This window comes from Eumetopias jubatus, unplaced genomic scaffold (genome assembly GCF_037043125.1).
Source record: "Eumetopias jubatus isolate StellerSeaLion01/CBP00866 unplaced genomic scaffold, mEumJub1_p1.0 scaffold_6, whole genome shotgun sequence".
In the NCBI taxonomy this organism is placed as follows: domain Eukaryota; kingdom Metazoa; phylum Chordata; class Mammalia; order Carnivora; family Otariidae; genus Eumetopias; species Eumetopias jubatus.
The window spans coordinates 120,378,989-120,400,948 of record NW_028274812.1 but is presented as its reverse complement, the minus strand read 5'-3'; the positions used below and the strand labels follow the sequence as shown (position 1 = coordinate 120,400,948).

The 21,960-nt window shown below is 54.1% G+C and overlaps 2 protein-coding genes and 1 non-coding gene across 6 annotated transcripts; all 3 read left to right on the top strand.

Moving 5' to 3' along the window:
- On the top strand, positions 1 to 3,600 carry AIF1 (allograft inflammatory factor 1). Of its 4 annotated transcripts, none has more exons than XM_028120708.2 (6): positions 1 to 143; positions 320 to 381; positions 473 to 536; positions 895 to 936; positions 1,123 to 1,285; positions 3,283 to 3,600. In XM_028120708.2, exons 1-6 carry the CDS (start codon positions 119 to 121, stop codon positions 3,416 to 3,418), a joined length of 492 nt encoding a protein of 163 aa, XP_027976509.1. In that variant the 5' UTR covers positions 1 to 118; the 3' UTR covers positions 3,419 to 3,600. The 4 variants fall into 4 exon arrangements, with proteins under 4 accessions (XP_027976509.1, XP_027976508.1, XP_027976510.1 ...); XM_028120707.2 differs by having other exon boundaries at positions 470 to 536; positions 3,283 to 3,594; XM_028120709.2 differs by lacking the exon at positions 3,283 to 3,600 and adding an exon at positions 1,590 to 1,795 and having other exon boundaries at positions 470 to 536.
- A 3,271-nt stretch (positions 3,601 to 6,871) lies between these two features.
- PRRC2A (proline rich coiled-coil 2A) lies at positions 6,872 to 21,801 on the top strand. The gene is made up of 31 exons (XM_028120553.2): positions 6,872 to 7,048; positions 8,872 to 9,046; positions 9,547 to 9,724; positions 10,094 to 10,193; positions 10,291 to 10,363; positions 10,709 to 10,852; positions 11,013 to 11,164; positions 11,347 to 11,426; positions 11,580 to 11,722; positions 12,043 to 12,133; positions 12,229 to 12,445; positions 12,865 to 13,336; positions 13,761 to 13,951; positions 14,188 to 14,479; positions 14,885 to 15,095; positions 15,302 to 17,152; positions 17,440 to 17,714; positions 17,912 to 18,042; positions 18,272 to 18,401; positions 18,506 to 18,591; positions 18,766 to 18,999; positions 19,134 to 19,274; positions 19,397 to 19,465; positions 19,570 to 19,737; positions 19,931 to 20,013; positions 20,202 to 20,412; positions 20,504 to 20,602; positions 20,737 to 20,949; positions 21,060 to 21,154; positions 21,258 to 21,348; positions 21,467 to 21,801. The coding sequence occupies exons 2-31, from the start codon at positions 8,935 to 8,937 to the stop codon at positions 21,605 to 21,607; spliced, it is 6,474 nt and encodes a 2,157-aa protein (XP_027976354.1). The 5' UTR covers positions 6,872 to 7,048; positions 8,872 to 8,934; the 3' UTR covers positions 21,608 to 21,801.
- On the top strand, positions 9,230 to 9,360 carry LOC114222291 (small nucleolar RNA SNORA38). The gene has a single exon (XR_003611903.1). It is a non-coding gene; the product is annotated as a small nucleolar RNA SNORA38 (small nucleolar RNA).
- Positions 21,802 to 21,960: the final 159 nt, after the last annotated feature.

Below are 21,960 nucleotides of genomic sequence, written 5' to 3'. Positions count from 1 at the left end.
GTTTAGGAGGGAGGCCTCCGAGGAGGCTGATGGGAGAGGAGAGCCGGCAGACCGAGAGAGCACCAGCTCCATCTCTAACCAACTATCTACCAGTCTCTCCATCAACATCTGCTGAGCTATGAGCCAAACCAGGGATTTACAGGGTAAGGAAGGTAGAAGAGGCAGAGCCTAAAATGGGAGCAAGGAGACGGACAGACCTGGGCAGGGCTAGGAGGTGGTGAGCAGGTCTAGCAGGGCAGAACTGTGATGACCCTGGGCTGGTGTGGGGGAAAGAAGAGTAATGGGGGGTGAAGAAACATTAACCTCTGTGCCCCCTCAGGAGGAAAAGCCTTCGGGCTGCTGAAGGCCCAGCAGGAAGAGAGACTCGATGAAATCAACAAGGTAAAAGGAAGATCTGAGGGGCAGGGCCTGCGGGGAAGGGGCCCCTGGACCAGGGGGAACTATCCTGGCTCTTGCTTTCTCCCCACAGCAGTTCCTGGATGATCCCAAATATAGCAGTGATGAGGATCTGCCCTCCAAACTGGAAACCTTCAAGAGTGAGGGGAAAACTGTAGGGGCAGATGGGGAGTGAGGAGGGCAGGATTTCCTCAAGAACAGAGAAAGGACCTCAAAGACGCAGAGTCTACATGTGTGGTGGAAAAAAGGGAGGCTGCCTCTATTGTTCCCCCTGGTTGTAGTCTCTTTCCTTGGGCTGCCCCTCTCAGCACCCTCTCTGGTTCCCTACACTTTAACAGGGTGCCTCAACCCAACCCACACTTCCTCTGCTTGCCCCACCTCCCCTTTCCACATCTTCCCCACCTAGCACTTGGTCAGCGGCCCTTTTCTCAAGCCCCTGCCCTGCCCCAGCCTGGGACCCTCCAGCCAGCGCTTACCCTGCTTTCTCCTCTCACTCAGAGAAATACATGGAGTTTGACCTGAATGGAAACGGAGATATCGGTGAGAAAAGGGTGATGGGGGGGGTGTGCAGACCCAGGAAGAGGGAGGTCTCTCCTACCATGCTCCATTCCCAGTGGTTTGGGAGAGGGCCCAGCTACAAGAGTAGGAGGGACTAGAATGGGAATGGGAAGGTGAAGACAGAGAGAGAGAGGCTCCCCTTTTCTCACCCCCCTCCTCTGCCTCTAGATATCATGTCCTTGAAGCGGATGCTGGAGAAACTGGGGGTCCCCAAGACCCACCTGGAGCTCAAGAAATTAATCAGGGAGGTGTCCGGCGGCTCTGGGGAGACTTTCAGCTACTCTGACTTCCTCAAGATGATGCTGGGCAAGAGATCTGCCATCTTAAAAATGTGAGGGTCCAGTGCCAATCTTTCCTATGCTTACCTGTTTTCTCCTCAACCCTACCCCCATCCCCAGGCTCACCTGCACATTATTCAGCATCTATTTCTTCCCTTCTTTGAGGGACCCTTCCAAGTTCCTATCCCTATCCATTGTTCTGGTCCCTACAGCCCCCAGCATGGCCATCCCTGCTCTTCTTCCTCCTCCTCCCACCATAATAACGCCTGTCCTCTTCCAGACTTTCACAGCAGCCTAAGATTTATTCTCTCAAGAAGACTGTCCCCTGATCCCTCTGTCTCTTCCCATCTCAACCAGGATCCTGATGTATGAGGAGAAAGCGAGAGAACAGGAGAAGCCAGCAGGTCCCCCAACCAAGAAAAATATCTCTGAGTTGCCCTAATTTGTGGTAGGGGAATGTTGTGAGATTGATGGGGATTCTAATGATCCCAACATGGAAAAAGGACACAGAATTATGAGCCAGAGGTACACTAAATTAAATAAACTATCCTTCTCCAGATCAAGTCAGCTTGGTCTCTGTTTGGGGGGAATTTTTTTCCTGGGTTTGGGAAGAAGTGAACATCTTTGAGGGAAGGGCAGCAAGGATTTGCCCATATGAGCAATCCATCCACAATTTTGTAATGTGTCAACTACAGCAGATGGTTTTGGACTTCAAGGCAGATTCCAGATATATGATAGCCTTGATCTCAAGGAATTTAGATGGGACAAAAAGACATGTACAGACAGAAAAAACACCACCCAGGCCCATGGGGAAGAGCAAGGATAATCTTTTTTTATTTTTTAAGATTTTACTTTTTTTAAGTAATCTCTACACCCAGTGTGAAGCTCCAACTCACAACCCCGAGAGATCAAGAGTCACATGCTCTATTGACTGAGCCAGCAAGGGGCCCCAAGCAAGGATTATCTTAAACCAATATTCTCCATCACTAGTCTTTGTTACCTAACAAATCACTAAGACTCTCTGAGTCTTTCATCAGAAAGTAGGGATAATATGATCTACCTCACAGCGCCTGGCATATCATAAGCCCTCAATAATGTTTAAAAATTGAATGGATGGATGGATAGATGGATGGATAAAAGAACTGATGTTACTGAATAGAGTAAAGGATTCAGAAAACTGTAAGTCCTGATAAGTTAAGCATTAAATGAGTCATTGAGGTCCTTTTAGGGGACAAGCTGCAGAAACTGACTCTAATGAAGAGAAAGGGAGCTTCTATTTGGAGGATATTGAGGACAGATACTGGGGATACAGAATACTTGGATGGCAGAAAGGATTAAAAAGTCAATCCCGGGGGAGCCTGGGTGGCTCAGTTGTTGGGCGTCTGCCTTCGACTCAGGTCATGGTCCCAGGGTCCTGGGATCGAGCCCCACATCGTGCTCCCTGCTCAGTGGGAAGCCTGCTTCTCCCTCTCCCACTCCCCCTGCTTGTGTTCCCTCTCTCACTGTCAAATAAATAAAATCTTAAAAAAAAAAAAGCCAATCCCAGGGAGAGAACAAATCACAGAGTTCCCAAGTCTTCAGTGAGGCTGTTCCTGGACCTTTCCTCCAACAGGTCCAGATGAGTGTTAACTCTAGCAATCCCCAGACTCCGGCCACTATTTCAGATTTCCTGACTTTCTGGGGAGAGATAATCCAATTAGTGCCCCCCCACCAGCTTATTTCATGTACTGAGAACAGGAGTGTTGGCTCTTCCCAGTGGTGAAGCTAGGTTGGCCTCTTAAAGAGTGCTACAGTAAACGTATGGGGCTTCAGATGAGGAAGAGATCACTGCAAGTTGGATAAAATATCTGAACATAACAAAATCAATAGCTAAACTTATTGAGCACCCACTGTATACTATCCTAAATGCTTTCTGTGTACTAATTCTCTTAATCTTTGCAACAACTCTGGTGACATCGAGGAGGATACAAAGGAGCGGGAGCTTAAATAATTCGTTCATTCAGGATAAATAAATTGGGTTCTATTCATACATTGGACTATTATTTTACAGCAACAAGAACGAACAAACCACAACTACATGCAACAATGTGGATGAACTTCTTCAACATAATGTTGAGCAAAAGAAGACAGACACAGGAAAACTCTTACTGTATAATTCCATCTGTATAAAGTACAAAAAAGGGTAAAACTAATATATGTTGTTATAAGTCAGGATAGTAGTAAGTCTTGGGGGAGGGCAATGATTGGAAGAGGCCCTCTAGCAGCTTCCGTGGCGCTAAAGTTTTATTTTTGGCTACATGTTCTGCTCAGTTTGTGAAAATTCATCAAAAATAAATAAATATAGTATGCTTTGATAAAAAGACTTAAAAAATCATTGGGCGGGGTGGCGCCTGGGTGACTCAGTCAGTTAAGCGTCTGCCTTCGGCTTAGGTCATGATCCCAGGATCTTGGGATCAAGCCCCGCATGGGGCTCCCTGTTCAGCGGGGAGCCTGCTTCTCCCTCTGTCTGCCCCTCCCCCTGCTCCTGTGCTCCCTCTCTCTCTCTCTCTTTGTCAAATAAATAAATAAAATCTTTAAAAAAATATAAAAATAATTTATTGGCCATCAACCTTGTACCATTCCCTATTCTAGGTGGTTGGGATATAAGAGTCAACCAAACAATGATCCTTGCCATTGTGAAGTTTACATTCTGTTGTGGAAAATGGTGTGGGAGGAGGACAGACAACAAACAATAAATATAATTTAAAATTTATATGATGTTAGAAGAAAAAGTAGAGCAAGTTAAAGGGGATCAGGGGTAACAGGATGGTCAGGGAAGATTAAAAATTTTTTTTATTTTAAAAGATTTTCTTTATTTATTTAAGAGGGAGAGAATGAGAGAGACAGCATTAGAGGAGAGAGGGTCAGAGGGAGAAGCAGACTCCCTGCTGAGCAGGGAGCCCGATGCAGGACTCGATCCCGGGACTCCAGGATCATGACCTGAGCCGAAGGCAGTTGCTTAACCAACTGAGCCACCCAGGCGCCCCGGGAAGATTAAAATTTTGAATGTGTCATCAGGGTATGCCTCATTGAGAAGAGGACCAGCATTGAACAAAGACCTCATGGAGGTAAAGGAATGAGCAATGTGGGTTTCTGTGGGAAGAGTCAGCTTGGCAAGGAAAAGAGAAGCAAAAGGGCTCCAAGGTGAGACATGCCTGGTAGAAGTAGGGCAAGTGATAAAATCACGAGGTCAAGTCATTTAGGGTCTTGTAGGCCACTCTAAGGACTTTGAGAGAAACTGAGATGCATTGTAGGACTTTGAGCAAGGGATTCCTTTTGAGGCCTCCTTTGAGAAAAGGCCCACTCTGGCTGCAGTAGGGGCAGGGGTAGACTAAAGATAAGTTAGGAGGCTGTAGCTGTAACCCAGGTGAGAGATCAAGGTGGAAGCAGTGTAAGTGAATTGGCTGGATTCTGGATTCTGGATATTTTCTCAAGACAGGAGTTCCTCTCTGCTTGAAAGTGGGGAGTGAAATAAAGAAGGGAGTCCATGAGGATTCCAGGGTTTTTAGGTTAACTATAATTTTTAAATTGCCACCAACTGAGATGATGAAGGCTGTGAAGAGAGCAAATTTTGAGGGTCTGGAGATCAAATGTTTGGTGTTGGACATACTGAATTTGAAATGATCGGTTAGATAACCAAGAGGAGATGTCAAGTACATAGCTGTGTATCCGTCTGGAGTTTGGGAGAGAGGTCTGCATTTGGGAGTCATCAGCACATGAATGCTATTTCAAGTCATGAGACTTATGTCCTTGATACACGCACGCTGGGTAAAAGATTGGGGTAAAGGCTTGACTGGAGTTGGTTTAAGAATGAATGACAGGAGGGTGCCTGGGTGGCTCAGTTGGTTAAGCGACTGCCTTCGGCTCAGGTCATGATTCTGGAATCCCGGGATCGAGTCTTGCGTGGTCAGGCTCCCTGCTCAGCGGGGGGTCTGCTTCTCCTTCTGACCCTCTTCCCTCTCGTGCTCTCTCTCTCTCTCATTCTCTCTCTCAAATAAATGGGTAAAATCTTAAAAAAAAAGAATGAATGACAGGAGGGAAATTGGTGACAGTGAATATGGATAACTCTTCCAAGAAATTTTGCTGTGGCAGGTGACCAGGGAGAGGGGGACAAGAGAATCATTTTGAATGCTTAAGAACTGAAGTCATCTCAACTATCTTAATGTGCCTCAGGATAAAACTGTTATCGGATTCTTGCTAATTTTTCTTTTTCTTTTTTTTTAGGATTTTATTTATTTATTTATGAGAGAGAGAGAGAGAGAGAGAGAGAGGCAGAGGGAGAAGCAGGCTCCCAAGGAGCAGGGAGCCCGATACGGGACTCGATCCCAAGACTCTGGGATCATGACCCTGAGCTGAAGGCAGACGCTTAACCATCTGAGCCACCCAGGCGCCCGGATTCTTGCTAATTTTTCTGATCTCATTTTCCATAATGGACAAGCAGTCTCTTTAGTCACAACAAGTGAGAGGCACGGATCCCTAAAACCATGTCTCTGCTCATGAGTTCACTGGGCCTGAGCTGTGCACCCTCTCCTCAAACTTGGCTAAATCCTAACTAGTTCTTCACATCTAAAAAGATCCACGTTTTTCTAGAAGCATTTCTGAACTTCCTCAGGCAGGATCTGATTTTATCCCTCTACTTTCACAATATATTGTGGATATCTCTCACGCCTTCGAAACAGTTGTCGAATGATTTGCTGAACGGGTAGCCGGTCTGACAGGAGCACAGTAATAGGAGACAAAGGAGGGAACTAGTACCACATTTCGCAGAATGAAACCCATTGTGAAGAGAATACAAACCGCCAATAGTATCAGATATACAAATATATTCATGAAAATTATAGGTTATAAAATTAAATGTCTTAGTCATTGGTTGCCGATATGTTGATCGAAGAGGTCATTCCTACCCTATCTTTGTTCAAACGATTTGCATGTATTATGCAAATAAATAGAACTAGCAAAAGAATGCCTACACTGCACGGGGCCGACGATACACTCCCCTGGACCCCAGGATTGGCCTGTCTATCCACTTCATTTGCATGACGTGATTTAATAACTAGAAGGCCCCGCCTCTTTGGTGCTTTCACCTCTGGCGAATGGACGCGTGAGTCGGGACTCTTCCCTGGTTACGTAAGCCCCGCCCCCCGGCAGCTAACCCCTTCCGCCCCGTGCTCTCGCTCCATCCTCGCTGAAAGCACTGCCAGTCTTGCATCGTTTCCTTCCACTCTCCGCGTCCCTACGTCTCTCCGCTCTCATCTTTCCACGAACGCACGACGCACGCTCCGCCCCTTCCCCCCGCCCCCCATTAGTCGTACAAATTCTGCGCCCTAACCGCCCGGCCGACAGGCACTGCATTCCCGCCCCCTCTACGCGTCTTAACGGCCGACGCCGGGGGCGCGTCTCTTCAGCCAACCGGCGTCCTAGCGCCTGAAAGTCCCTCCTCTTTATGCAAAGAACCTATGCCTGCTCCGCACGCCCTGCTTTTTTTTTTTAAATAAGGACAGCCCTCGAAGTAAAGAGGGATAGGGTAGACGGTGCCCCGCCCTTTATGCAAATCAGGGGGCGTGTCATGCGCTGAGGGAGGCGGGAGGTGGGGGGGCTGCTCCCGGGGGCGGCGGTTGCCCGGATGGGCCGTTAGTCGGAGCCCAGCCGCGGAGTGAGCGAGGGAGACGGGAGGAGCCGAACCCGGCGCCATCCGCCGCCATCCGCCCCCGCCCCACCGCCATCCCACCTCGGGGAGCCCCTAGGCCCCGGTCCCGGACCCCCGCGCACCCGGCCAGGTGAGTCTGGGGAGCCGAGTGCTAACGCCCTTTTCCGGCGCGGGAGCGGTGGTGGCGGCGCCGGCGGCGGCGGCGGCGGCGGGCCGGGGGGAGGAGAAGCTGCCATTAGCCGCCGCCATTTTGTCCTCCTGCTGCCGGGGCCTGACTGCCCCTCCCCCTCTGATACCCTAGCTTGGTACCCGCACCTCCAGCCCCTCACACAGAGTCTGTGGCCTGCCCCTAACCATCCACATTCCTGGCTTTATGGGGCGACCCCCTCTCCTGGGCCCCTAACTCCCCAACCTCAGCTGCGCTCTTGGCCTCTTCACCCCAATCTGTGGGTCCCCTTCCCCGCCGCCAGTCTGGGGTGGGCCGCGCCCGCCGATCCTCGGAGAGTCTCCTTTCCTCCATATTGGGCCACCCTCCCATCACCTAGTGCTCGGGTTTGCCATTCTTGACGCCCCTCTTCGCGTCGAGTCACTCCCACCCTGGAACCCTGCTTTTACCCTACATTTTTGCTTTCTACGTTCCTCAGTCTTTCTCTGCTTTTTCATTTTTCCTATTTCTCCTCTGTCTCAACCCCCCCCTTTTTTTCTTGGGTCTCTTGACATTGCCCTCTTCCTTTGCTCTGTATCTTTTCTTTACCATTTCTGGTTGAATGTATTATTTCCCAGCTGCTTTCGTGTTGATCCTCTTTTATTAGTGTTACTCCACATTTGTCTATTCCCTTTTTCTTCATTTATTTATTTTTCAAAGATTGGAGTCTTTAAACACCTACAGGGCAACCCCACTTTTTCATCTTACCTGTCTTTAAAGTTTTCCGTGCTTTTCATCCTGATTTTACCCAGTTTTTATCGTGGGCCTGCCTGGATTTCCCACCACCTCCCATCTCTTTCCTGTACGCCATTCCTTCCTACAAATGAATGCCTGGTCACTCAGGAACCAACTGACGATGCAGAGTTTGGCCTGCTTGGGGAGGAAGGGATATTGGGGAAAGAAATGACTGCTGATGACTGTTCTTACTGAGAATAGGAAAATGAAGTTGGTTCTGGCTTTGGCCCCGTGGTTACAGAGTGTACTTGAGGTGGCTCCATAATGTTTTGTTTTTCTCATATCCGCATAGGGTAAGCCAGAGCCCACCAGTGTTTTCATCTGAAGACCAGATTTTTTTTTTCCAGGAGCTGGGATGGGGGCAAGTGTAGGAAAAAATGGGGTGAATATTCCAAATGCTTGGGGTCTGTAGCCTGGGAGTATGTAAAGCCGCAATTCCATGAGGAATTAACCTGGCACCAGACCCTAGTCTGGCTGAGGAAGCTCATAAAATCGTTAAACTCCCGGCATACCTTCGTGTAAACCTCCCCAGATGGGAGCGAGACTGCTGGGAAAGGAACCTGGGGCACGGTTAGGGAGCTGGTGTCTAATAAGTCAGGGATTTAAAGCTCTGTTTCATGCAGGATGGAGCTGTCTGCCTCTCTCTGGTTTTCTCTGGGGCTGGGACTTGCCATGTTTTATCGTACATCTCTGGAATGCTTTTTGTGGAGGGGGAAGAGATTATTACTTGGGATAGTGAAGAAGCGGCTACCCTTTGTAGACTGGCACAAAAGGAAGTATGTTTCTACTACTAGGAGCATACCAGATTTGTTATTTGGATTTCCTTGGCAAGAGGTGTCTGGGGGAAAGAAGGACCATGGCACTTGGGCTCTGTGGGAGTTGCTTAAAGGGACAGAGAGTTTGAATAGGCTGGAGGAAAAGACATCAGAGGGCCAAGTATCTGGGCCCCTAACGAAAATGCAAAGGAGCATCTAGGGAGCAGAGACTGAAACACTTTGGTGTCTGGCCCACAGGCTCCGGCACGTTTTGGGGGAGGTGCCTGCAGGACCCAACGTACTCAATGAGCTTCCAGCGCAATGTCCGATCGCTCGGGGCCGACTGCCAAGGGGAAGGATGGAAAGAAGTATTCCTCGCTCAACCTGTTTGATACGTATAAGGGCAAGTCCTTAGAGATCCAGAAACCCGCTGGTGAGGGTCCTGCCAAGATGTTCCTAATTTCTAGAGGCTGGGCATGAATGGGGCATACATTTTAAAGCTCTTTGAAGGGAAATGGTTATAGTACGAGAATCAAAAGACCAGAGGAACACTAGAGACTCCTAGCTTTATCTTGGGTCCCATAGGGAACGTTGGGCTTTGGATGAACACCAGTGACCCTCCTACAAAGGCGTGTCTGTAGTTCCCTGTCTTTGGACACGTAAGAATTGGAGGCAAAGAAATGTGGATTTGGAGAAGTCTGGGGCCAGCTTGCTCCCTGCAGGCTCAAGATGAACCATCCAACAAAGAAGCATCAAGTGTAATGCATCTTAGTGTTTGCAGTGGAATTTCAGAGATTGCTGAGGGCAGAGGAAGGAGTGGTTTCTGAAAGAAGTTTGGTAATAAGACATTGAGGAGGTACAAATGGGGCCTAGGGTAGGAAGCTGTCCGATCACCCACGTGGGGCGTTCTTCACCCTCCCATCTTTTCTCCAGTTGCCCCTCGCCATGGCCTGCAGAGTCTCGGGAAAGTTGCCATTGCCCGGCGTATGCCACCCCCAGCCAACCTTCCAAGCCTGAAAGCCGAGAACAAAGGCAATGACCCCAACGTCTCATTAGTGCCGAAAGACGGAACAGGATGGGCAAGCAAACAGGAGCAGTCCGACCCCAAGAGGTAGACAGAGGTCTGGGGGACCTTGAGTGATGACCATTTTAACTTCGAACTTCAGGATGGTTTGGGGCTTGGTCTAGCCCAGCCACATAAGATCCAGAGACCGAGGGAAGCCTCGGTCTGTCTTGGTTATTCCAGGACTCCTGTCAGAGGACTAAGGAATGACACTTTTAGCTTTCTGTAGAAGGTAGAAGGAAGGGATCAACAAACAGGTGACAGCGTACACGGGGTGACTAAGTTATGGTATTTTGTCACAAGTACTTGTGAATGGTAACAAATGGGCTTGGGTTCACTTCCTGTCTTCCACCAATTGGACAAGTAGGGGAGGCATCTCAGGTCCTAGATAACCTTCCTGTTCTACCATTCCCTTAGTTCCGATGCCTCAACCGCTCAGCCGCCGGAATCGCAGCCACTGCCGGCTTCACAGACGCCTGCCTCCAACCAACAGAAACGACCCCCAGCAGCCCCCGAGGTATGGGAAGAACTGGATGGTATTGAAGGGCTGGGAGCAAGAATGGTTTGTAGTTCTACCACCCGCAGCACCATTTATTATTTCTCTGCTTTCCCAGAACACTCCTTCGGTTCCAAGCGGGGTAAAGTCCTGGGCACAAGCCAGCGTCACCCATGGAGCACATGGAGATGGTGAGTGCAGGGCTGCTTGGAGAGCTTGCTCTGCGCGCTGTGATAGGCAGGAGCCCTACACTATATCTTTAGCAAAGTGTTCTTGGTTCTCAATGGCTAAATTTTGGGCCCCACATTCAGTTTCATGGGCTACATGAGCAAGTTCGTTTCTGTCTTACGTGAGGCTGACGGGGTGTCCCAGGACTGACCTTGTTTATTGGGAAATGAGTACACAGTGTATAGGGGATGAGTTTGAAAGCAGGAATTTGATGGTCTGGTATTATCACAGCCTTTGATTTTTGTGGTACATTCTCAGTAAATACGGCTTTTTGGTATTTTTTGGTCTGCTACTCTGCACCCCAACAGGTGGAAGGGCATCAAGCCTACTGTCACGATTCTCTCGAGAGGAATTTCCGACCCTGCAGGCGGCTGGCGACCAGGACAAGGCTGCCAAGGAAAGGGAGTCTGCCGAACAGTCGTCTGGGCCCGGACCAAGCCTCCGCCCCCAAAGTAAGTGGTTGCCCCTTGTGCGTTGAGTGGGTGAGTGAGTGGTTGGTTATGTTTTGGCCAGAACAGTACCTTACTCCATCTTAGAGCTAAGTGCTGGCTTATTCACCTTCTTCCCCATCATTTTTAGTTATGTTCCCTCTTTGTCTTTTCCAAAATATAGATTCTACAACTTGGAGGGACGGAGGTGGGCGTGGCCCTGATGAGCTGGAGGGCTCAGACTCCAAACTTCATCACAGCCATGATCCCCGGGGGGCGCTACAGCCTTCGGGCCCACCCCAGTTCCCTCCCTACCGCGGAATGATGCCGCCCTTCGTGAGTTTGCGTATCTTGTTCTGGAGTGGTTGCACTTGAAGCTAGAGAGTTAGCAACTAGGACTTAGCCTTTGGAGGGGACGGAAAGAAAGCAGGGGCCTGTGATAGAGGGAAGGACGAAAGGTTTAGGGAGCTGGTTGCATATTTGTCCCTCTAAGCATCTGCTGTTGGGCCATTTTGCAGATGTATCCCCCATATCTCCCGTTCCCTCCGCCCTATGGACCCCAGGGGCCTTACCGGTACCCTACTCCTGATGGGCCCAGGTGAGTAATCCAGGTCTGGGATTGGATTCTGGTTGGGGACAGGGGAAGCCTCTTAGAAAGGGAGATGGTCTCCTGGCCCAGAGGCTTGAGTCTTGTATGTGGTTTGACAGCATGCCATCTTTGACCCTCTCCCATTTGTCTTTTCACATGCAGCCGTTTCCCCCGTGTGGCGGGCCCTCGGGGTTCAGGGCCGCCAATGCGCCTTGTAGAGCCTGTAGGTCGGCCTTCAATTCTTAAAGAGGATAACCTCAAAGAGTTTGACCAGTTGGACCAGGAGAATGATGATGGTTGGGCAGGTTAGTGCATATGAAGGATGAAGCATTTTGGTCTCAGAAGTCAAAATTTGATGAATAAATAGGGGATTGTGTGGGAGACATTGTGTGGGAGAAAGGGAGACACTGAAGGGTAGGGCATACACATGGCGGAAAGCCAAGTTCTGGTAAAGAACTGAGAGGTGTGGGAATGCCAAGACTCACTGTGTGGCTTCGCGCAGAGGCGGGTTGGTGTTGGGAGTGCATCGCACCACATAATACCAGATTCCTTCGTGTGTTCCAGAAGTGATCTGAGGTTGGAGAGCCGAATGCTTGGCTTTATCGCTTTTCATTTTTCCCCACAGGGGCCCACGAAGAGGTCGACTACACTGAAAAGCTCAAGTTCAGTGATGAGGAAGACGGGCGAGACTCCGATGAGGAGGGAGCTGAGGGCCAGTGAGTTAGGGGGCTCAGTTTCTCTCGCAGTAATACCCTCTCTTAAAGGAGTTGGTTTTCAGCTGATTTTAATTCCACTGTTGGTCTGCTCACAGCAAGGAATCCCAATCAGCTGCTGGTGAGGAACGGCCCCCTGAAGCAGATGGCAAAAAGGGCAACTCCCCCGGCAGCGAACCGCCCCTTCCCAAGACGGCCTGGGCAGAGACCTCTCGGCCTCCAGAGACAGAGTCGGGGCCTCCTGCCCCAAAGCCTCCCCCACCCCCACCTCACCGGGGCCCCGCTGGGAACTGGGGCCCCCCTGGGGACTACCCAGTGAGTGTCTACAATGAGGGGTTGAGAAGGGTCAGTTGTGGGAGATGAGTGTCGGCTGAGAAGTTGAAGCACTAATAATAGAGGAAGCTGGGGGGAGGGTCAGGAATGGGCTACAGAAAGTGTAAAGCAGTGGAGCATCTCTGAAAAGCATCCAGAGCATCTCTGGAACATCTTTGGTTACGGGAGTGTGGGTTAAAAGAAACCGGGATGCTAGTGAGGAAGAACGAGGAGGCCTGGGTGTTCGGGTCTCTGAAAGGAGAGAGGAAACGAGTAAGATTGGGATGAGTTTTTCCCTACCCAGAGAGGCTACCAACCCAAGGCCGGTGCCTGCCCCCACAGCTGGAGTTGGTCAGTCTGTGAAACAGACGAGAAATCTGACGACTAACATCTCTGGCCCTGCGGGGTCTGCCCATTGACAGGATCGGGGGGTCCCTCCCTGCAAGCCCCCAGCACCCGAAGACGAGGATGAGGCCTGGCGGCAGCGGCGAAAACAATCTTCATCTGAGATCTCCCTGGCTGTGGAGCGGGCGCGGCGCCGGCGAGAAGAGGAAGAGCGTCGCATGCAGGAGGAGCGCCGGGCAGCCTGCGCCGAGAAGCTCAAGCGACTTGATGAGAAGTTTGGGGCGCCTGACAAGCGGCTCAAAGCAGAGCCTGCTGGCCCACCTGCTGCCCCTCCTGCCCCAGCTGCGCCACCTGTAGTCCCCAAAGAACTCTCTGCGCCTCCAGCTCCTCCAGCAGCACCAGCCCCGACACCAGAAAAAGAAGCGGAAGAGCAAAGCCAGCCCCCTCCTGGCCAGCCCGCACCCGCTGCAGGTGCGGCTCCGGCTCCCACGCCGGCCAGCGGTGGCAGCACTGGCGGCACCGGTGGCAGCAGCTTCGAAGCCAGCGCAGGTACGGAGATGGCGACAGGGCACGCCTGGGCATCCTAGTTCTCTCTCGGGGCCGAGGGCACGGCTGGTAAGCATGAGAGGAAACGCAGAAGGCAGTGGTTTTAGTGTATCGGGTAGTCAGTGGTGGAGGACAAAAGGGGTCCCTTTACTCATGCGGGTACTTAAGGTGGGGGAGGTTTTCCTCTCGGAGCTCCGGGATAAGCAGTAATCTGAAAGTGCTTTCCGAAAACTCAGCAAGGAGCGAGACTGAAGACAGGGTCTGTTGCTTTGGTGGTTTCACGGGCAGTTCGCACCACCATCATTGGCTCTTGAAGTAAGCGCTTAGCTTCAGAGGGTGCTGGAGGTGAGCGGAGCATGTGGGGCTGTTCGTGGCAGGTCTCTCAGGGGACTGGGTCAGTCTGATGATTATCTTTTTGTCAACGCAGTGGAACCCCAACTGCCCTCAAAAGAGGCTTCTGAACAACCAGAAGAGGTTCCCTCCCCTGCTACGACCCCGGCGCCAAAGGTGGAACCCAAGGGTGATGGGGTCGGTCCCACCCGGCAGCCCCCCAGCCAGGGCTTGGGCTACCCTAAATATCAGAAGTCGTTGCCACCACGGTTCCAGCGGCAGCAGCAGGTGAGAAGCTGCTTTCCCCTGGTAAGAGCAGTTCCCTCCCTGGCTTCCCCATGCACCCCGTTCAGAAGGTGCCTTCCGGGTCCCTTTACCGCTTCTGTCTCTGGTGTGTCACACAGGTGTCCATCCAGTCCTAGTGTCTGTCGCGTGTGCGTGTTACCTTTGCTTCTGGCCTTGTTGCCCGCGGGGGCAGGGCCGGGGCCCTGATGCCTCCCAGCCCCTCTGCTGTCCTCCCCCAGGAGCAGCTTTTGAAGCAGCAGCAGCAGTGGCAGCAGCACCAACAGGGTTCCGCCCCACCTGCTCCGGTACCACCGTCCCCACCGCAGCCTGTGACCATGGGGGCGGTGCCGGCTCCACAGGCTCCGCCCCCGCCCCCCAAGGCCCTGTACCCAGGTGCGCTGGGCCGGCCCCCACCCATGCCCCCGATGAACTTTGATCCCCGGTGGATGATGATACCTCCTTATGTGGACCCCCGGCTTCTCCAGGGCCGGCCCCCTCTGGACTTCTATCCTCCTGGTGTGCACCCCTCTGGTAAGGGCCCTTGAGGGGCGGGTAGGGGACACTGCAGTCCTGGGAAAGGGCTACACGCATCTCGCTGCGTGGATGAAGGGTCATGGGTGAAGGAGGCGGAGGGTATGTGCTTAGTGTCGCTGAGAGCACTCTTCGTTTCAGGAATGGCCTTAGGAAAGAAAGAGTGGTCTTTCATTGACCAGGATTTACTTGTGGGGGGGGTTCATCGATTCGTAGGGGAGCTGAGTGGATATGGATAAGATTACTCTTTGAGGAGAGCGTGTCAGGCTCAGGCTTGCCAGGAATAAGAGACAGAGGAGTTGACATCGACATGACTGACAGAAGTAGAATGGGGAGATGCTTTTTGAGCTGGAGGGCCTGTCGTATAGAAGAGGGTTGGCTTTCTCATCCCTCTTGTTTTCTCAGGCTTAGTTCCCCGGGAGCGCTCAGACAGTGGTGGTTCAAGCTCAGAACCGTTTGAGCGCCATGCACCTCCCCTCTTACGGGATCGGGGCACCCCACCAGTGGATCCAAAGTTGGCCTGGGTAGGAGATGTCTTCACCACCACACCCACCGATCCCCGCCCGCTTACCTCCCCACTGCGCCAGGCTGCCGATGAGGATGACAAGGGGATGCGGTGAGTCTGTGTAGTGGATCTGAGTGCGTTTGCCAGTGAAAGGACTTGGGTTAGGAGAGAAGGTTTTTTGGATTACTGATGAGGTGACAGGAGTAAATGTAAGAGAAGTGTCGGGAAGGTAACGGAGTGTGGGGTCTTTTTCTCCACCTAGTTCCTGTCTTCATCATTCTAAGATACTTAATTTCTAGTTTTTTCTGTCTTTTTAGGAGCGAGACCCCTCCAGGACCCCCCCCGCCACCCTATTTGGCCAGTTATCCAGGCTTTCCTGAGAATGGAGCCACTGGGCCCCCGATCCCTCGCTTTCCTCTGGATGAACCAGCTCCCCCAGGGCCCCGTCCACTCCCCTGGCCCCCAGGCAGTGATGAAGCCACCAAGATACAAGCTCTGCCACCCAAGAAGGAAACGCCTAAGGAGGAGACCCCACAGCTGACGGGGCCAGAAGCCGGCCGAAAGCCTAGCCGTGCAGTTGGAGGCCAAGGCCCCCCTCCACCTCGCAGAGAGAGCCGCACTGAGACCCGCTGGGGCCCTCGCCCAGGCAGCAGTCGTCGTGGGATCCCTCCAGAGGAACCAGGGGCCCCTCCTCGCCGGGCTGGGCCTATAAAGAAGCCCCTACCACCTGCGAAAGCTGAAGAGCTGCCCCCCAAGCCACTGGAGCAGGGCGATGAAAGCCCCAGGGCTCCAAAGCCAGAGCTCCTCAAGACGGTGAAGGGGAAGATGGGGGTCCCCAGGGAGACCCCACCCAGTGGGAATCTTTCCCCTGCCCCAAGGCTCCGGAGGGATTACTCCTATGAAAGAGTGGGTCCCGCCTCTTGCCGGGGCCGGGGCCGGGGCGAGTATTTTGCCAGAGGGAGGGGTTTTCGGGGAACCTATGGGGGCCGGGGGCGGGGAGCCCGGAGCCGAGAGTTCCGCAGTTACCGAGAGTTCCGGGGAGATGATGGGCGTGCAGGCGGGGCAGGGGGACCGAACCAGCCCCCGGCACCTCGAGGCCGCACTGCCAGCGAGACACGAAGCGAGGGTTCGGAGTACGAAGAAATCCCTAAGCGGCGCCGGCAGCGGGGCTCAGAAACGGGCAGTGAGACCCATGAGAGTGATTTGGCCCCCTCAGACAAGGAGGCTCCCCCGCCCAAGGAAGGAGTGCTCACCCAAGTACCTCTTGCTCCTCCACCATCAGGAGCCCCTCCTTCGCCAGCCCCAGCTCGCTTTTCCACCGCCCGAGGTGGGCGCGTTTTCACTCCCAGAGGAGTGCCATCCCGCCGGGGCCGGGGGGGCGGGCGGCCTCCTCCACCCGTTTGTCCAGGCTGGAGCCCTCCCACCAAGTCCCTGGTTCCCAAGAAGCCTCCATCAGCTCCCTTGCCACCCAGTAAGGAGCCTTTGAAAGAGAAGTTGATCCCAGGGCCTCTGTCCCCCGTGGCCCGGGGAGGCAGCAGTGGGGGCGGCAGCGTGGCCATGGGGGTGGAAGATGGGGAGCGGCCCCGACGGAGGCGGCACGGGAGGGCTCAGCAGCAGGACAAACCGCCTCGGTTCCGGAGGCTGAAACAGGAACGGGAGAATGCTGCCAGGGGGGCCGAGGGCAAGCCCTCTTCCCTAGCCGTTCCAGCTGCCACCTCTGGAGCAGAGGAGACCGCGTCCATGCCCCCACCCCCTCGCCGGGCAGCTGCCAAATCTCCTGATCTGTCAAACCAGAACTCCGACCAAGCCAATGAGGAATGGGAGACTGCATCAGAGAGCAGCGACTTCGCCAGTGAGCGCCGGGGGGACAAGGAGGCTCCCCCACCAGCGCTGCTGGCCCCCAAAGCTGTGGGAACTTCTGGGGGCGGCGGTGGTGGAGCTGGCCCAGGCATCTCAACCATGTCCCGCGGAGAGCTGAGCCAGAGGGCCAAGGATTTGAGCAAGCGGAGCTTCTCGAGTCAGCGGCCAGGCATGGAACGGCAGAACCGGCGTCCGGGCCCTGGCAGCAAGGCTGGCGGCGGCAGCGGCGGGGGTGGCGGGGGACCTGCAGGGAGGACCGGCCCGGGCCGAGGGGACAAGAGGAGCTGGCCCTCTCCGAAGACCCGGAGGTGGGTAGGGCGGGCTGTCGCGTGGGGGAGGGGGAGGTCTGAGGGCACGGGGGCTGCTAGACCCCGAACAGCCCCGCCTGGGGAAGGGAACTGGGAAGTGGTTACCGGCGGAGCTGGGAGCAGGCATGCGTTCTCTGTTCGCTTTCCGCCTCAAAGACCCAGAATTCCTTAGACCTACTTGGAAACACCTGGATTTTCACAGGGACGGGGGAGAGGGTGGCGGATTGGACCAGTAGGGAAAGGTAATAATTCCAGGAGTATTGGAGCTGGTGCTCTGTTTTCTTCAGCCGACCTCCTGAGGAGCGGCCACCGGGGCTTCCTCTGCCCCCCCCACCGCCCAGCAGTTCTGCTGTCTTCCGCCTGGACCAGGTTATCCACAGCAACCCCGCTGGCATCCAGCAGGCCCTGGCCCAGCTCAGCAGCCGCCAGGGGGGTGCAGCTGCACCAGGGGGGCACTCGAGGCCCAAGGCTGGGCCTCCCCAAGCCCCTCAAGGCCCCTCCCCTCGGCCCCCAACCCGCTACGACTCTCAGAGGGCCGCCACCACCAACAGCGTCAGTTCGGGTAAGCTGGAGGGGCTAAGGGTGGGAATGTCTCCATCCCCAGAGAAGGTCAGGTGGCAGAGAGGAGTCCTGGCTTTGGGGGCCCTGATGGGTGTCTGACTGAGCAGGGGGGGACGGGCTGGGAGGTGGGCTAACAGGAAAAGCTAGGGTCAGTGATAGAGCAAAGCAGATGGCTGATGGATTTTCCCTTTTCCCTAGACCCTCACTTCGAGGAGCCAGGGTTGATGGTGCGGGGGGTGAGCGGGACTCCCCGGGACTCTGCTGGGGTTAATACCTTCCCCCCAAAACGGCGGGAGCGGCCTCCCAGAAAACCAGAGCTGCTGCAGGAGGTGAGGGATGGAGCTTGAGGCGGTGCTTCACTGCTCTTACTCCTGAAGGTTCTCGCTTACATTTTCTCCATTTCCCTGTTCTCATCACTGTGTCCTGTCCCCAAATTCTCAATATTAGTCACTGCCTGTCTTCCTTCTGTCACCTTGTTTGCCGCACTCTGGCCCAGTCTCTTCCAGTCCCCAGTTCGCACCTCATTTGTGTTTTGCCTCTGGTCTTTCTCACCTGTAGGAGTCTTTGCCACCTTCTCATAGCTCTGGATTCTTGGGCCCGAAGCCTGAGGGCCCAGGCCCCCAGGGAGAGTGCAGAGACGCAGGGACTGAGGCCCTGACCCCTCACATCTGGAACCGTTTACATACTGGTGAGTAAGCCTGGGGGGATGGGGGAGAGCTACGTCAGAGGGCGGAGGGGGCAGGGTGGTCTCGGGACAGTCTCTCAACCTCTGCTTTCTGGTGCTCTTCCCAGCCACTAGCCGGAAGAGTTACCGGTCTGGCTCCGTGGAGCCCTGGATGGAACCCCTGAGCCCTTTTGAGGATGTGGCTGGAACAGAGGTAAGTGATGGGAGGGAGTGTCTGGGCTGGGATTCTTCCCCACCTGTTCTGGGTTGTCTGGGGCTACTCACTTCCGTTTCTTTCCTTTCTTCAGTTTGTGTATTTGTGAGCATCAGCTAGGTGTTGGGGTGCTTTCTACCTTGATTTCACTAATTGTTTCTCCACTCCTCTCAGATGAGTCAGTCTGACAGTGGGGTGGACCTGAGTGGGGACTCTCAGGTGTCGTCAGGTCCCTGCAGCCAGCGAAGTTCCCCTGATGGAGGACTCAAGGGGGCAGCAGAGGGGCCTCCCAAGCGGCCTGGAGGCCCCTCACCCCTGAATGCTGTTCCTGGTGAGGGTCCACCTGGCTCTGAACCCTCTGAAGCTCCTAGGAGACGGCCACCTGCTCCCCATGATGGGGACAGAAAGGTAAAAGACGCAAAAAAAGAGAAGAGGAATGTTTCTGGGGTTCTGACTTTGGCCCTACATTTGTGTCCTCCTTCCCTTTGCCTGTGTGTTCTGGGCATTCCTTCATTTGGGCTTCGTTTTACTTCCCCAACCAGGAGCTGCCCCGGGAGCAGCCTCTGCCCCCCGGCCCGATTGGCACAGAACGATTGCCGCGGACAGACCGAGGCCCAGAGCCTGGCTCCCTCCGGCCATCTCATCGACCAGGCCCCCCTGTCCAGTTTGGCACCAGTGACAAGGTGTGCATGGGCAGGATCTGAGTATCTCGCGGTGGGCAGAGAGGAAGGGAAGGACCGGAGGTGGGATGTGGGGGATGCACATCTTGAGTCACAGGTCGATCTCCGCTGCGTCACTACCACAGGACTCGGACCTGCGCTTAGTGGTTGGAGACGGTTTAAAAGCGGAGAAGGAGCTAGCAGCAGTCACTGAGGTGAGTGCGTTCGGTGGAAAGGCCTTCAGTTTCTAGGGAAAACGACTGGGGGTGACCTGGACGTCCAGGAAGTCAGCACTGCTCCTGACCAGGTTTCTTCACAGGCCATCCCCATATCCCGAGACTGGGAGCTGCTCCCCAGTGCTTCTGCCTCAGCTGAGCCACAATCCAAGAACCTGGGTTCTGGGCACTGTGGCCCAGAGCCCAGCTCCTCAGGCCAGCGCTTGTACCCTGAGGTCTTCTACGGCAGCCCCGGGCCTCCCAGTTCGCAGGTAGGTCCTGCTTCCTGTCCCGTGACCCCCTTTTGCCTGCTATCCCTCACCGTCCAGCCTTTCCAAATTGTGTAGTTGTGAACCATCATTATTTGTGATTTCATTTTTCTCCTGGCTTTTACTGTAGTAGGTGGGGTGGGCGATCTTTCCTTGACCAGAAAAACTGGAATTCTTCAGCCTTGCCCTCCCACAGGTCTCGGGGGGAGCCATAGACTCCCAGTTACATCCCAACAATGGAGGTTTTCGCCCTGGGACACCCTCTCTTCACCCTTACAGGTAAGACTAGATGCCCGTTGATCTCAGAAGGAAAGGGGGAACAGGGTTTCCGTGGGAGGGAAGGGGGAAGACACGTTTCAAAGCTACCAAAGCTGGTGGGCTTAGCTCAGAACAAAGGAGTAAATGATCCTGGTTTCCTGACTCCTCTCCCTGCATCTAATTTTTTTTTTTTTTTGGGTCTTCTCCAGATCACAGCCCCTGTACCTCCCCCCGGGCCCAGCGCCCCCCTCGGCACTGCTTTCCGGGGTAGCTGTCAAGGGCCAGTTTTTGGATTTCTCCGCACTGCAAGCAACAGAGCTGGGGAAGTTGCCAGCTGGAGGAATCCTGTACCCTCCACCTTCCTTCCTTTACTCTCCAGCTTTCTGCCCCAGCCCTTTGCCCGACCCACCCTTGCTTCAGGTGAGAGGTGGGCAGGTGCTATGTTTCAGGAGTTGGAAGGGAGGGGAATGCTTTTGGGGGAGTTGACATTGGTCCCCGTGGTCCCCAACAGATGCGCCAGGATCTGCCATCCCCCTCAGATTTTTATTCTACCCTTCTGCAACCTGGTGGCCAAAGTGGCTTCCTCCCCTCAGGGGCCCCTACCCAGCAGGTACCTTTTGTCATGCCTCTTGTCCTTCATTTTATTTCTCTATCCAGCCTCTGTGGCTTTTTTATTTGTCTTAACTGTATTGCTGGTGTTCTGACCTTCTTCCCTGCCCCCCCCCCCCCCATTTCTTCCTGTAGATGCTTCTACCCATGGTGGACTCACAGCTGCCTGTGGTGAACTTTGGCTCCCTGCCACCAGCGCCACCTCCTGCCCCACCGCCCCTTTCTTTGTTACCTGTGGGCCCTGCTCTGCAGCCCCCCAGCCTGGCTGTGCGGCCCCCACCTGCTCCTGCTACTCGGGTGCTGCCTTCACCTGCCAGACCTTTCCCCCCTAGCTTGGGGCGAGCAGAGGTAAGGTACAGGAACTGAAGGGCTGGGGATCTCCAAGAGCTTGGGGTAGGGATTCAGGATCTCAGGAGTTGGGGTGAGAGGCAGGAGGCTCATGAATTTATTTCCTTCAGCTGCACCCAGTGGAACTGAAGCCGTTCCAGGATTATCGGAAACTGAGCAGCAACCTTGGGGGACCCGGGTCGTCACGTACTCCCCCAACTGGAAGGCAAGAAGAGGGAGCGGGGATGCAGATTTCCCAGCCTTAATGGCATTCTCAGGGGACCAGGGAGCAGGTGTCAGGTTTGCCTTCAACAGCCTTCCTCCCGTAGGTCTTTCTCGGGCCTGAATTCCCGTCTCAAGGCCCCGCCTTCTACCTACAGCGGAGTCTTCCGCACCCAGCGCATCGACCTCTACCAGCAGGTGAAGGGAGAGAGCCTTGTGGCCCCAAGTCTGAATCCGAGAGTTACCACCTGAGTTCCTGTCTGTCCATCCCTGGCCTTCCAGTGTGACTTATCCTTGCCCGTGTACTGTCCCCCAGGCCTCCCCACCGGATGCCCTGCGCTGGATGCCGAAGCCCTGGGAGCGGACGGGGCCACCTTCTCGAGAGGGGCCTTCCCGACGGGCAGAGGAGCCTGGGTCCCGAGGGGACAAGGAGCCTGGGTTGCCCCCACCCCGCTGAGGGAGTTCCCCTTGCCCCCCACCCCCCGGGGCTTGTATATAGATTATAAATATATAAGGGGGAAAGGGGTGGGTGGGGAGGGGTTGTGGGGCTGGGGCCTTGCTTCCCCTCCACCCCCCTCCCCTGGTCCCCTATCCCTGGGGCCGTTTGTTAAAAAAGAATAATAAAAGAATTAAAAAATTTTTCTGAAATGATTCTGGGGACGGGTTGGTTGTGTGCAATCTCTTGTAGCAGTACAGTACCCGGGGATCTGTAGTGGTTTTAGGGAATTTGCTTACCCCGGTGATCTGTTCTAACAAGCTGCCTCAAAGTTTGACCGTTCAATTGTATATTGACGTCTTAGGGACTGGGAG